Here is a 15,384-nt window from a genome sequence, read left to right on the forward strand (position 1 = left end):
TAAAATGACAAAGCCGTTTATACATTTTAAAAGACATCCCACATTAATTTGGTAATTGCTATTTCTAAATTAATACGGGTTTTCATTCAGAAAGTGTATAGCCTAAAGCTTTCCTTCATTGTGTTTAATTTCGTTGAAGTGACTCGCACCGTGGCTACGATATTTTTGGCGGAAAATATTGTTAGGGTGTATAAATAAACAATAATAAATATATAATACATGACCCCTCCAGCTCTTTAGGACCAATAACAAAAAGCAGGAATCATAGCCTAAGCTAACTGCAGTCTCACGGAATAGTCATGTGGCAATAGGTAGACTTTTAGAACACCTGTTGAAAATATAAGAAAAACCTGCTTAAACTTGAATCATAATACCATACACTATATCACACTGTATTTACTGTTTATTTGTAAAAGATTAATTGATTAAGAATGTCATTACCACAGTATTTTAAACACAATGGTTTTGTTAAAGTATGCACTCATTTGTTTTTTTCTATATCTCAATCAGAAAAGCAGCATTCTAAATTCCAGCTCAACATATAAATACGAAATAAATAAAATATACATTTTAGATGATTTTACTTATAATAAATTATTACATAATTATGATGATGTATGTTTCATAACCTATAATGCTCATATACTTTGCTTAGGGTCCATGAATTGAGCAGTCAGAGTACACATCATTTTCACTAAACCCAGATCTTCTTACCATCATAATGGAAAATCTATTTGCTAGAGTGGTGAGCAAGTTGCCGCTGTGCATTTGTTGCAGTCATGTGTACAACGACTGTTGTGATGCTCCATAGCATTTGACTGGAATAAAACACACTTCGTGATAGGGTAACATTTTAAAAGCTTGGACAAAGGCGGTGCAATCTGATTTGAACACATTTACAGTTTTCTTCTTAATTGTCAGGATGAGTTCTGTCCTTTTGCTATCTTTGTTACTGTCAGGTAAGTCCAGTGCTGCTTCTTGTTTGTACTGAATCAATTATACAATCATTCAGTTATAGCTATTTGCATGAACATTTAACATTCAAAACAACCTTTTAAGGCTATTTAAAAAGCCATACTGTGAATTTTATACTGTAGTATGACTGAGACTGAATTCCATATGCTGGCAAACCGTACTTATATAATAATTCGAATTTAACCAAGTCCAGCAAGATCTGTACCGATTAACATTTCTGTACAGTTATTCCACAGGCTGAGTTAGTCCCAGAGAAACCAAAGAGATCTGCTCTGAACCAACTCACCAGGTTACTGCTTCGCAAATACATCTGTGGAGTTCGGCCTGTCCAGAACTGGACCAAACCAACTACCGTTTACATTGACCTTATAATCCAATCTGTCCTAGATGGGGTAAGAACATTTCAACATTTAAAGAGATTACTTGTACTTGCAATATTTCTTTATACACTCTAAAAAATGCTGGGTTGTTTCAACCCAATGTTGGGTCAAATATGGACTAACCCAACTGTTGGGTTAAAAAGCTCATTTAAAAATGTAACCAAAATTTAACCCAACAGTTGGGTTAGTCTATATTTGACCCAACGTTGGGTTGAAACAACCCAGCATTTTTTAGAGTGTACAATGAACAATTTTCATGCCAAGCTTTTTTATATGCAGTTAGAAGTTGTTAACTAAATAAATGTATTGTACAGTTGTTAAAGTGTGTTTCCATGTCAATAAAAGAAAGTAATTTTGTGCATGTCTTTTCACAGGATGGACAGACTCAGAAAGTGACCACCAGCATTTGGTATCGCCAAGCTGGTATAAATTAATGTGTCTAATTAGTGGTAACGATTCATAATTAAATACAGCAGCATAGTTGCATGCCTGACAATTTATTCAGATTAGTCTGTACTCTGTGGCTGTTTTGAAAAATGTTTTTTGCACTGTAACTTCTTGAAATCAAAGCTTCTGACTTTTACCTGAATATTTAATTCTGAATATTATCAATAGACCAGTATATACATTTTACACAATATATATATGTGCCTACATAAACAGCATAAACAGAAGTATACCATGAATGAGCAGGTTTCATAAAACACATTTAATTTTATCTTTACGAGACCGATCCAGCAAAGAAACACATACCCAATAATCCGATTTTGAAAGGCATGGAATCTGATATTTGAGAGATCTGAATCTTTCTCATGGGTCCTGCTAGGTGGTAACAGTATCCCACATTACTCTAATGTCTCAGATATGGAACGATGAGTTTCTTGTTTGGGATCCTGAAGAGTTTGATGGAATCACTGAAATATCGCTGTCCTCGGATGCCATCTGGGTGCCTGATGTCATCATAAGTGAATTGTATGTACATGATAGATGTATCTCTCCAGTCCAAATCACAAGCTCCTTTTGTGTTCTGTAAATGAATTTTGTCGAGCTATACTTTCAGTGCATCATACTTCTTCCTATTTCTCCAGCGTCGATGTTGGCAAATCCCCAGTCATCCCATATGTTTATGTCAACTGCTCAGGAACAGTAAAAAAAAACTACAAACCCATCCAGGTGGTCTCAGCCTGTCACCTGGAGATGTATGCCTTTCCCTTTGACAAGCAGAACTGCACTCTGACCTTTCGCAGCTGGCTCCACTCAGGTAAATTGCTCACTCATACACAGCGTGTGCTTTTACTCCTTTGTAAACAAGCTGGCCTACGTATAATGAGAGTTGCTGTGATTACTGAGTGTTTTTTATCATCCCTGGTTAGAATCTTTTAAAAGCCAACATATTTTCACAATATTCTGCCAACATCAACACATAATTGTACAATAACACAATGAACTGCTGATGTGTTTCTCTGGCAGTGAATGAAGTGGATTTAGCTCAGTGGAGGCCTGCTGAGGAAATCGCCAATGACACAAGAGAATTCATGAATAACAGTGAATGGGAGCTGCTGTCTGTCCCTTTTCACTACTGGACACAGAATCTAGAGGATAGAGACTACGCACAGATTCAGTTTAATGTGAGGATTAATACTGAACTTATTCAATAAGTACAAATGACATTCAGTGGCAGCTTTACATTTCAAGTTTTCAATTTCAGTTTTATCTGTTTAGTGCGTTTCACAAAGCACAATATTTCAAAGCAACTTTCAAGATATCCTTATGCTTTGCAGTCACATTTAGATTAGAGATGGGTGATAATATAGTTTACAGGGATGTGGGGATGCTGGACCCCACCGTCTTGGGTCACAAAATCAAATGTAATTTAATTTTAAATGATTTTCTATTATTTTCAAAAATATTTTCTATTATTTTCTATTATATTGTTGTTTATTTTTTAATTCAATTGAATTTTCTTTTCATTTTAAATTAAAAATAGTTTCAATATATTTATAATTTTTAATTTACTGACCACTGCCAAATTTGACTTGCATTTGGAGTTTGGCGAATGTCCATTTTGGACCCTAACTGAGACATTAGGCACGTAACAGTAGGCCAGACATGCTAGAGTATTGACGGTAGTCTGACATGTGTCACAACCCTTCTCCAACCTTTGCATGGCTGATAGTGGAGTCACACTAAAGCTAATAGATGAGGCTTAGCGGCAGACAACACACAGAAAGGATGATGATAATGAGACTGTCTTTCTGGCATTTGATCAATGAGCATCGTGTTCGGTGGGAGGAATGGGCCAATAGCTCAAAGCTACCCTGTTCCACTAAAATGCGCACACCATTGAAAACAGCTGTGTACTTTGATTATCTTTGCTCTGCGGCTCATTGCCGAAGCCATTTAGGGATCCAAATTTGTGTTTTTACTCATTGGTCAAATGGGTGGGGAACATGTTTAAGTCCGTATGAAATTGCCCTTTGTTGTACTGTGAAAGCTTAAGCAGCCTTAAATAAGAAAAGTGAAATGGATGGTCCTGATCCAGATGAGGGGCAGTGAGAGGAAATAGCTCCGTGGCAGTGATGTTGATCAGGACACTCAAGAATCAAATCTGGGTTCTCAGGGGGAGCTGAGATGTGGGAAAACAATTTCAGTTCTAGAATGAGAAATTGGACTGATTTAGCAAATCCAGGAAATGGGGAGAAGGCTTAGGCTTGTTATGTAATTCCCCTTTAGACACAGCCATTTCAGACTGCTCCGTGAGCACATTTCTCTGAGGGCAAGTAATGGAATAAATATCACCCAGAGAGAGAGAGAGAGAGCGTTCAATTCCAGCCTTTCTGTCTCTCTCTGTAGGTGCTGATCCGCAGGCGCCCCCTGCTGTACGTGGTAAGTCTGCTCATCCCGAGCATCTTCTTCATGGTGGTGGATGTCACCAGCTTCTATCTGCCTCCGAACAGTGGCACTCGCATCACTTTCAAGACCAGCATTCTCCTGGGCTACACTGTAATCAGAGTCAATCTGATGGATGAAATCCCTGCTACCGCTATTAAAACACCCCTCATTGGTATAGTACAGCCAGAGCTCTTCCTAATTACAATGTTCACCTACAGCAACCTCACCTTACTAACAATAATGTCTGCTCTTTTTGCCACAGGGGCCTTCTTTGCTGTCTGCATGGCGCTGCTGGTGCGGAGTTTGGCATTGTCTATTTTTGTAGTGAAGCTTTTGCATTACAGTGAGAAAGAAGTCAAGGAGATGTCCATATCTGCCTGCTTATTAGACAAATACGGCTCAATGGATCAGAGCTTTATTGAGAGCGCTTTCACATCAATGAAGACACTGGATGATATGGAGCAGCCCGGGGGTAGGAAAGAAAAATATCCATTTATCATGGTACCTGTTTACAATCAGGTTCTATACTTTGAAATTAGTTAGGAACAATGTTTTTACAACATTCATTCATTTATATTATGGACAAACTTTGATCTGTAAATTATTGTTAATTTCAGGATATCATTAAATGGCTCTCAGGAGTGCTTGATTCTGATTGATCAATCGCTGCATTCTGCGGTAAATCCATTGATTTCACAGGGGATTGCAAAATGTTCTGCTAAAGTGATGCTCTGTCATGCATTCAGTAAATTCTGAAGACATTTGACACAAACAGTGTAATCCAAATAGAAACGCAGCAGTAACTAAAGTATCACTAAGCATATATAGTGAACATGACTTTGTTTTCTTTTTCTCTGCTGCTGCACAATAGCAACCGTCAAAAGACACTTTTTGAACTTATAATGTTATACATAGAATTTGCACTTGATTTAAAACTTGACCCGCCTTTTTCCTTTATGATTCTCACCTCTAAATGGATATTGCACTCTCTAGTTGGTAGGCTACTTATTGTCGTTCAAGGATACTCTGTATATTGGACTGCTTGGCGCTCCTTTCGTGTCTCTCTTATCACACCATGAATTCGCTCTCTCTGTTGTTTCACACAAACGCACTTGTATACTTGCTTCCCCATTACTGACTGTAGTGAAAATTACCTCAGAGGATTTCAATATTATTATCACTGTATTATTGTGCATGTTGCACCTGTTATATCAAATTTACAGTAGTATAGATATAACTGTCACATACACATGCTTCTAAATGGCTTAAAGAACTAGTTCACCAAAACATGAACATTTGCTGAAAATTAACTCACCCATAGGCCATTCAAGATGTAGATGAGTTTGTTTGTTCATCTGAACAGATTTGGAGAAATTTAGCATTGCAGGACTTCACCAATGGATCCTCTATAGTGAATGGGTGCCGTCAGAATGAGAGTCCAAACAGCTGATAAAAACCACAATAAACCACAAGTAATCAACATGAGCTGCATGTTTATAATAAACAAATACATTTTTCATTCAATTCACATGCTTTCCAATTACAATTACAATTCCAGCAAAAAAGTTGTCTCGTGTGAATCAGGAAAGAACTATGCGCAGACCAAGGACTGTTTACAAACAAAAACAGTTCTAAACAAATATGTCGGTGGATTTTGATGTGAGAAGACAACAAGGGATGGACTTTTTCACTGGAGGAAGCATTGGATAATGGGCTTGTATTTTGGCCAGAAGCGATGATTTAAAGTTGGAATGCCTTAATGGTGTGTGGATTACTTGTGGATTATTGTGATGTTTTTATCAGCTGTTTGGACTCTCATTCTGACGGCACCCATTCACTGCAGAAAATCTATTGGTGAGCAAGTGATGTAATGCTAAATTTCTCCAATCTGTTCTAATGAAGAAACAAACTAATCTACATCTACATGGCCTGAGGGTGAGTACATTTTCAGCAAATTTTAATTTCAAGGTGAACTATTCTTTTAATATTTGTGTCCTCTCTGTGATTCAGGCTACGGGTTTGATCTCTCTCCAAAGCCAGACCTGTTCTCCCTGACAGAAGTCTCAAACAATGACTCTCCACTGGAGAAGATCCTGCAGGAGGTGGTGTCTCTCAGACTGTACCTTCAGGAGGAGGACAATGAGGGCAGTTCACAGTCTTACTGGGTGGAACTGTGCCTGAAAGTGGACAAGCTCCTCTTCAGCATGTACCTGCTACTTGTGTTCATCTATGTCATGACTCTGCTGCTGCTCTGGGGTGACTGGAGCTTTGCCTGAAAGTCTGATGGAGGTGGTATAGGGAAAAGGAGGTGCAATGAGAAAAGAAAGACAAAAACAGAGGTAGAGGGGATGGAGAAAGTTACAACAAAGTGACAGATTTTACAACTGCATTTTCAGTTTTAAAGTTTAACTAAAGTATAATTAATTACATTTGATACCTACTATTAACATGAATTCAGATTTTCTTCTGTAGATTGTAGCACTTGATGATAAGGGTCTCACTAAAATAAACCCCCATTCATAAACAGGGAGATCACTTTTTATGTTAATACTCTATAAAGGTGTATATATATATATATATATATATAAAAAGGTTAACTCAAATGTAGAATCTTAAGATGGTTTGACTTTAACTTACATTATATATATGCACTTACATTTTACTATAACTTTTGACTTTTTTATGTGTAAAGGAAGTTCATGCAATCAACATTAAAATCATTTATACTGTTGATTATAAACATGCTCAAATAAATAGTGTTTTGCAAAATAATTTGTATTGTTTTGTGATTTTGTTCTGCTAAAACTTAAAAACATTTTATTATATATATATATATATATATATATATATATACGTCCTGAATATATAAAACAGTTAATCATGCTATTACAAAACTGTTTTCGTAGGTAATCAAAGTCCTCTTTTAACTAAATTAACTGGTTTTATTAAATTCAAACATGAAACATGATTTAATATGTCTGAATCAGTTTACTACATATGTTTACAAAAACAAAAGTAATTTTAAGGGCCAGATTAAAGAACATTCTTTGAAGAATCACATATAATGAGAATGACGTTTATATGCCCCTCATTGTACTGTAACATTATCATCCTGTATATTAAAAATAAACCACAATCACCTTCACATCACTATCATTATAGTACATTTTCATAACATCGCTTCTCAGAGCAAAATTCTGATAATATTTTCCTGACGCAAATCTAATCACCTGCCTATTGCCGGGCTAATTAAGTCTCATCATGGCTGGGTGAAGTATTAGATCACAGTTTAATGTAGTAGTCTAAGTGCTCATGGAAACGGACTTGAACTTAGTGGTGAAATATGACCCATGAAATGTCAAAGGTAACTCTAATTCATACACCGTCCACTTCAGAGTTAGTGTGAGGGGAAAAACACAAGTATTACCAATTCAGAAAACATATTTATGTTGTTTATCCTGTTATATTTAAAATATTTAACAAATAAATACCCCATTGCCTCCATGCTCCATTTTTAACGTGAGAATTAGGCCTAATAAAAGATGCTGTTTACAAAATAATTGTACTGTACAATGTTTATAAGAAATAGTACTCCGTCTGTTAACTTTTCAAGAGTACACAATGCTTGTCATGCTTAAATAGTTCATTCTCTCCGTTGTGTCTCTTGGGACAAGCTGAACTGCTTTGGACCTGCCTAAGCTGTGGGATGATCATATAGAGGAGGGAGGATGGACTAAGTGCCGTAATGACAGAATGAGCACTTTTGGAAAGCTCAGAGATAACTATTGGAGCTCAGGGTGCATCACTGGAGGGAAGCAGCCCCAGGCTAGAAGCCTGCGAGAAGAACCCAGAGCAACGCCAAACTGCTCAGCACAATGAAATGTTCAGCACTCTGGACAGCTCTCTGCGTTTGCATGTATGGGGCGGTGGTGACTTGCTCAGGTAAATTGTCTTATACTTCGTTTTTGACTTTGGTAAGAACAATTTTGCGTTTGAGCTTTCAAACAAACAAGTGCTGTACTTTCACATTAAATGACCTCAAGACTCAAGGGCTGTTTCTCAAAACCTAGCGAGCTGCCAATGTAGACAACATTTTTGGCCGTAACAGGTGCATTCTGATGCCACAAAATGCTGTCATTGTAGACAGCTCTGCAGGTTTTGAACATATCAGTATATTGCCATGAATTAATATGCTTTCACGTGTATCTGATAGCATAAACTTGAAATGCTGAATCTGAAGTTGAATGAAGTAAAAGTGATGTGGCTATTCTTTTGTCTCGGTGTAGTGAAGAAGCTGAGCAATAACACTGGGCGTTTCGCCAATGCCACTCTGGTTCGACTAAATGAGTTTTTAAGTGCCGGATATAAGAAAGGAGTTCGACCAGTGCGCGACTGGAGACAGTCAACGACGGTGGCTATTGACCTAATGGTTTATGCGATTCTTAATGTGGTGGGTAGAGGTCTCAAAAGTCTATTAAATATGTAAACTAACTGTCTGTTGATTAAGACTTTTTTTGCATTTATTCTTTTGTACGTATTTCTGTGCCACACAGGATGAGAAGAACCAGGTCTTGACAACATATGTGTGGTACAGACAGGTATGTTGGTGGAAAATACTAGATCTATCTATCGACAGCATCAAAGCGAGTGACTGTGTTTAACGTACTACAACCGCAACACTACTTCTGAAAGTACACCACGACCAGTGATCCGATTCCCGAACGAATGAGTCTTATGAGCTGGGTCTTTAGTGAATCAAGAACGTGCAGCGCGAACAATGCAGTCCGGTTGCCGAATGAATAACTTGTGAGCCAGTTTTTTTTTTTAAATCAAAAATGTACAGTACTTCTTTGAGGTGGGTGTTTTCGTGAATCAACAACTTGTAGCGCGAGCAGTGTACTTCGATTGACTCTTATGAGCAGATCATTTTTAGTGTATTACACAACGCGATGAGTGTATTGTCCGGTTCCCGAACCCCGGCCAGATTATGCACACCCTCGTTGAAGTCGCTACTTGATTGCCTAATCCCAAACCCACCCCTAATCCTAACCCCTCCCCCTCACCTAACCCTAAACCTACCAATACTAGGGGGTGCATAATCTGGCAGGGTGCAAATTTCGGCACTACACCGGTTCTTATATTCTGTATCAGCAAAACTAGTGTAGTTTGAATGCAAAACAAATGACTATTTTCTTCTTAGTGAATCATAAATGTAAACAGCAAAGAGCGTCGTTTGATTTCCGAATGAATGACTCTCTAGAGCCGGCTTTAGTGGATCAAAAACATACAGCATGACCAGTGTAGTCCACTTCCTGAAGAAATTCGTTTGTTCTTTACTATGGCAAGCCGTTTTATCTTAAAATAATCCCATTGTTACTCATCGTAATTGCATTTTTACTAGTAACAATTCAATTAGAGAGCTCTCTAATTCAGTTCTTACTAGTAACAATTATGATTATAGAGCTCTCTAATTCAATTATTACTAGTAAGAATTCCAATTACGGAGCTCTCTAATTCAATTCTTACTAGTAATAATTTCAATTAGAGAGCTCTACAAATTAAGTTTTACTCGTCATATGTTTCCATTGACTTCCATTAATTTATAATTACAGAGCTCTACAGTTGCATTCTTACTAGTAACAATTGCAATTAGAGAGCTCTCTAATTTAATTCTTACAAGTAAAAATGCAAGTATAAAGCTTTGATTTAATTTTTACTAGTAAAAAACAAATGAAAGATATGCTTAATTGCAGAGCTCTGTAATTGAATTAGAGAGCTCTCTAATGTAGTTCTTACTAGTAAAAATTGAATTAGAGAGCTCTGTAATTGGAATTCTTACTAGTAATAATTGAATTAGAGAGCTCTTAGAGCTCTCTAATTCAATTATTACTAGTAAGAATTCCAATTACGGAGCTCTCTAATTCAATTCTTACTAGTAATAATTTCAATTAGAGAGCTCTACAAATTAAGTTTTACTCGTCATATGTTTCCATTGACTTCCATTAATTTATAATTACAGAGCTCTACAGTTGCATTCTTACTAGTAACAATTGCAATTAGAGAGCTCTCTAATTGAATTCTTACAAGTAAAAATGCAAGTATAAAGCTTTGATTTAATTTTTACTAGTAAAAAACAAATTAAAGATATGCTTAATTGCAGAGCTCTGTAATTGAATTAGAGAGCTCTCTAATGTAGTTCTTACTAGTAAAAATTGAATTAGAGAGCTCTGTAATTGGAATTCTTACTAGTAATAATTGAATTAGAGAGCTCTTTAACTGGCATTGTTACTAGTAAGAACTGAATTAGAGAGCTCTCTAACTGGCATTGTTACTAGTAAGAATTTAATTGTAGAGCTCTCTAATTGTAATCCTTACAAGTAAGAATGGAATTATAGAGCTCTCTAATTAATTGTTACTAGTAAGAATGCAATTACAGAGCTCTCTAATTGGCATTGTTACTAGTAAGAATTTAATTGTAGAACTCTCTAATTGAATTGTTACTAGTAAAAATACAATTATATGAGTAACGCTTGGAATATTTTAAGCTAAAAGGGCTTGCCATACTTTACGTTTCCAATTTAAACAAGAACAGTTACTTGCTGTACTTAATTAAGGTTAATGAGACTTGATAGTTTTTACAGTGTGCATTTTTTGTACTTGACATTTCTCACACTTCAAAAGCAATGGACGGATGAGTTCCTTGTGTGGGATCCCAAAGAATTTGATGACGTTAAACAGATTTCCATTCTCACTGCCAACATCTGGGTTCCAGATATTCTTATCAATGAATTGTGAGTAGACTTGACATAATGAGATAGTTTAAACCTTAACTATAGAATTATTTTGAACTATTTCAGTAGGCTATGCTCTTCACAGCAGTAGCCTATCCTTTATTATCTTTAAAGAAGATTGCACCATTATGGATATTCACCAGATTTTTGTTGATTTGTTTTATCTAAACTTTTTTTTTTTTTTTAGCTGAACCCTTTTGCCTGCTTGCTCCTTTTCTCTGTCCTCTGCAGCGTGGATGTAGGAAAGTCTCCAGAGATACCTTACGTCTATGTAGGTCATACTGGGCTTGTTCGAAACTATAAGCCTATCCAAGTGGTGACCGCCTGCTCCCTCAACATCTACAACTTTCCTTATGATGTCCAAAAATGTAGCCTGACTTTCCAGAGCTGGCTGCACACAAGTACGTACACACATTTCAGTAAGCGTGAAGAGAGATCATTCAGTGTCATCAGTGACAAAATGTACCTCCTACACACAGAATCCAAGTCTAAAAGGATTTGGAGAGATGTGATCTTAAATCATTTATGAAACTGAAGCATGACAGCTTATTAAAATACAGACAAGCAAAAAGTAATTTTTCCAAAACACATTTACAGCAGAAATAAGGATGCCAAGGACATTTAGCATTGCAGAAATGATTCAAGCACAAGAAAAAGAAACAACATACCTTTTCCTGAAAGCCGAATGAACTGACCTTTAACCTTATCTCATCCCGTAGCTAAAGACATCAACATCACACTAATGAGAACCCCCAAGGAAGTAATGAACGACAAGAGTGTGTTCATGAACCAGGGAGAATGGGAGCTGCTTCACGTCCTCTCCACATACAAAGAGTTCAGCATAGATAATGATGATTACTATGCCGAAATGAAGTTCCATGTGAGTAACATAATAATGCCAAATTAAGCCATGGCGCACACATTAGCGTTTGCAAATGAAAAATGTCAGGGATACACACAAAAAGCTTTTTGCAGTCAAGACTGACAGAAGTCTTACTGACTTTATTAAACATAATTGCATTAGCTTTGTATTATTGTTTAGAAGAGTGTTGTTTAACAGTGAGCTATAATCGCAACAATTTAACCAATTAAAAATTAGCTACAGATCAATATGTATTAGCAGATAAATATACCAATATTACATCAACATCTACAGTTGATGAACAAAATGTGTTCCAACACTTCCAGGTCTTAAAACACATGAACAATTTACTCTACAAATTCATCAAAAAGTGACAGTAAAGACTTCTATAATGTTTCAAATGATTTCTATTTAAAGTAAATGGTGTTCTATTTGAGCTCTCTATTCATCAGTTTCTATAAAAACAGTAAGCAGCATAACTGTTTTTCAACATTGATAATAAGAAATCCTAATATGCCAGATCAGCATATTAGAATGATTTCTGAAGGATCATGTAACACTGAAGACTGGAGTAAAGACTGAAAATTCAGCATTGTCATCACAAGAAAAATTACATTTTAAATAGTATTTAAGAGACCATTTTTGACCCCAAACGTTTGAATAGTAGTGCACCACTAAATGCACATGGTCCAAATGTCTGGTCACATTTCTTTTGGAAAGCAGTTTTAAATTAGTGCCCAAGTGAAATAAAAACAAAGTGAGAAAGATCAACATTATTGCAACGACGAAAGACATCTCTTTCATTTATCACCAGGTTGTGATCCGACGCAGACCTCTGTTCTATACAGTCAACCTCTTGTTGCCCAGTGTATTCCTGATGGTGATGGACATCGTTGGATTCTACCTGCCCCCAGACAGCGGAGAGAGAGTATCCTTCAAGATCACCCTGCTCTTGGGCTATTCCGTCTTTCTCATCATCGTCTCTGACACTCTACCAGCGACTGCCATAGGGACCCCTCTCATTGGTAATGAGGTCTTTCTGATTCATAGAACAAGACCTGATGCATTTAAAAAAAATCACTCAATCATTCTTTATCTCCTGATCAAGGAAGCGTATTATTGTGTGTCAAAGGTGACGTGTAATTTAGTCTACTGCATCTAGACATTTTTAAATGTCCTTCGATAAAAAAGTTTTTGTTATTTGTAGAAAGTGGTGTGATCCAGTACAGTTTCCTCTCAGCTGGCTGCACTTCTGATGTTGCTCCTGCGCAGTCAGAAGGCAAAAAACGTTTCTTGAGTATTTCAACTGAAGTCAATCCACATGTCCATTGATTTTCAATATGGAACCGCAGCTGTGAGGAAGCTTGTGCGGAAATACACAGTGCTGATTAATTTGAGAGATAAGGAGAGCAGCCTAGATCACTACAGAGGTTTCGAGTTCAAATGCGATTGCAAAACTGCTTTCAAACACACTAAAGCCTACAGAGGGCATGCATTGTTATTTTTTGTTTTCTTAAAGATCTTGAGAGAAACAAGTTCTCAGTATATTGTATATATTAATTTATAGCAATATACTGATAGAACTCAACAAAACAAGTAAATACAGAATACAACAATACAGAAAAATAACAGTAATGCGTGACCTCTGGGTAACTCAGCAATATTATCATGCTGAAACAGTTGGGTCTGAGACCACAATGAAAATCTGGCATTCAAAATCCAGTTTAAATCAGGGAATAAATGCTTTAGGATTTTGACACATTTACAACAGAGAAACATTTTGAACAAGAAAATAAATGTTTAATATTTAAAATTATACACTATTTCTAAGGCACTAATCAAATATGCACATTTGTGACAGATTACGTGACTATGTGTAGATGATCAGCATTTTCAGAATCAGAATTTCCTTCTATCTATTGTTAAAAACTATTAAATTAATTGGTCAGAGGTCTTTTGGACCACATTGTATATGTATTTATATTTCTCTGTCTTTAGTTACTGCTGTATAAAAGAAGGCCAGTTATTACACACCTTTCAAATATTTGGGGTCAGCAAGATTAAAAAAAAAACGTTTATTTAGTAAGGATGCATAAAATTGATCAAAAGGGACTTGTTCATAAAAAAAATGTTCCAAAACACTATTTCAAATAAATGCTGTTCTTTTGAACTTTCTATTCATGAAAAAAATATTAGGCAGAACAACTGTTTTTAACATTGATAATAATTAGAAATGTTTCTTGAGCACCAGATCAGCATATTAAAATTATTTCTGAAGGATCATGTGACACTGAAGACTGGAGTAATGGCTGCTGATTACTGTTTACTGTATTTTTACCATATTACCGTTTTGGCTATTTTTGTTTAAAAAAATGCAGCCTTGGTGACAGAGTTATCTTTCAAAAAATCTTACCAACCCCAAACTTTTGAACAGTGTAATACAACAGTTTTGAACACTGTATAACAGAAGACGACGTATGATTTTGATTTTTAATTCTTATAGACTTTCATTGCCAAGAATGACAGTGAGCACTGCAAATATCTGATACATTCTATGTTTCTGCCCAGTAATAGTATGTTTTGCTCAGAAAGAGCACAAATGAGAGGAAACATTGGATGTAAGCGTATGTTATTTCTGTGTGTTTGAGTGTAGGAGTGTACTTTGTGGTATGCATGGCGCTGCTGGTCATCAGTCTGACCGAGTCTGTTTTGATCGTGAGGCTGGTACACAAGCAGGACCTGCAGTCTCGTGTGCCCCAGTGGGTCAAACACCTGGTGCTGGAGAAGGCCACGGTGCTGCTCTGCATTCGCAACAAGAAGTTCTGCTCGATCCTCTCGCAGGGATCTGACCTGCCGCTCTACAAAGAAAACAACATGAACACAGGTAACTGACCCTTTGCCAATTCCCACCTTATACGTTACTGACCAATCCTACCTTAGCAGCTGTTGCCATCCACTACAACTTTGTGAGTTGATGAAATACTGATAATGAAATCAAATGTAAAAAAAAAAATAAAATATGGGTACACAAAGGAAATAAAACCGAAATCCTGCTGAAACCCTAGTGCCATGACCAAATTAAAGGCAGCAATTTAATTAATATGTAGTCTGTTACTGAAAAAGACAATTTACCATTTAATTTACAACAGTAAGATTTATATAGCTTGGAGTTAAAACAAGATATATACACTGAACAAAATTATAAATGCAACACTTTTGTTTTTGCCCCCATTTTTCATGAGCTGAACTCAAAGATCTAAGACTTTTTCTATGTACACAAAAGGCCTATTTCTCTCAAATATTGTTCACAAATCGGTCTAAATCTGTGTTAGTGAGCACTTCTCCTTTGCCGAGATAATCCATCCACCTCACAGGTGTGGCATATCAAGATGCTGATTAGACAGCATGATTATTGCACAGGTGTGCCTTAGGCTGGCCACAATAAAAGGCCACTCTAAAATGTGCAGTTTTACTGTATTGGGGG

The 15,384-nt window shown here is 36.5% G+C and overlaps 2 protein-coding genes across 2 annotated transcripts in view; both read left to right on the forward strand.

Annotated features, from left to right (window-relative positions):
- The first annotated feature begins 922 nt into the window (after positions 1 to 922).
- LOC107551604 (5-hydroxytryptamine receptor 3B-like) lies at positions 923 to 6,523 on the forward strand. The gene is made up of 9 exons (XM_016233270.1): positions 923 to 959; positions 1,201 to 1,367; positions 1,730 to 1,774; positions 2,218 to 2,327; positions 2,444 to 2,616; positions 2,826 to 2,983; positions 4,209 to 4,419; positions 4,510 to 4,719; positions 6,258 to 6,523. Exons 1-9 carry the CDS (start codon positions 923 to 925, stop codon positions 6,521 to 6,523), a joined length of 1,377 nt encoding a protein of 458 aa, XP_016088756.1.
- Positions 6,524 to 8,122: 1,599 nt separating this feature from the next.
- Positions 8,123 to 15,384, forward strand: part of LOC107551655 (5-hydroxytryptamine receptor 3A-like) — an 8,872-nt gene continuing 1,610 nt past the window's right edge. The window contains exons 1-8 of the mRNA XM_016233352.1: positions 8,123 to 8,189; positions 8,534 to 8,697; positions 8,801 to 8,845; positions 10,929 to 11,038; positions 11,270 to 11,439; positions 11,758 to 11,918; positions 12,715 to 12,925; positions 14,554 to 14,784. Of these exons, the coding sequence (XP_016088838.1) occupies positions 8,123 to 8,189; positions 8,534 to 8,697; positions 8,801 to 8,845; positions 10,929 to 11,038; positions 11,270 to 11,439; positions 11,758 to 11,918; positions 12,715 to 12,925; positions 14,554 to 14,784 (1,159 nt within the window). The remainder of the gene's footprint in view (positions 8,190 to 8,533; positions 8,698 to 8,800; positions 8,846 to 10,928; positions 11,039 to 11,269; positions 11,440 to 11,757; positions 11,919 to 12,714; positions 12,926 to 14,553; positions 14,785 to 15,384) is intronic.

Source organism: Sinocyclocheilus grahami, unplaced genomic scaffold (assembly GCF_001515645.1).
Source record: "Sinocyclocheilus grahami isolate Dianchi unplaced genomic scaffold, SAMN03320097.WGS_v1.1 scaffold428.1, whole genome shotgun sequence".
In the NCBI taxonomy this organism is placed as follows: domain Eukaryota; kingdom Metazoa; phylum Chordata; class Actinopteri; order Cypriniformes; family Cyprinidae; genus Sinocyclocheilus; species Sinocyclocheilus grahami.

Coding starts and splice junctions, on each gene's coding strand:
- LOC107551604 (XM_016233270.1), top strand. CDS start 923: ATGAGTTCTGTCCTTTTGCTATCTTTGTTACTGTCAG. Junction 2,984..4,208: donor ACGCACAGATTCAGTTTAAT/GTGAGGATTAAT, acceptor CTCTCTCTGTAG/GTGCTGATCCGCAGGCGCCC. Junction 4,420..4,509: donor TATTAAAACACCCCTCATTG/GTATAGTACAGC, acceptor TTTTTGCCACAG/GGGCCTTCTTTGCTGTCTGC.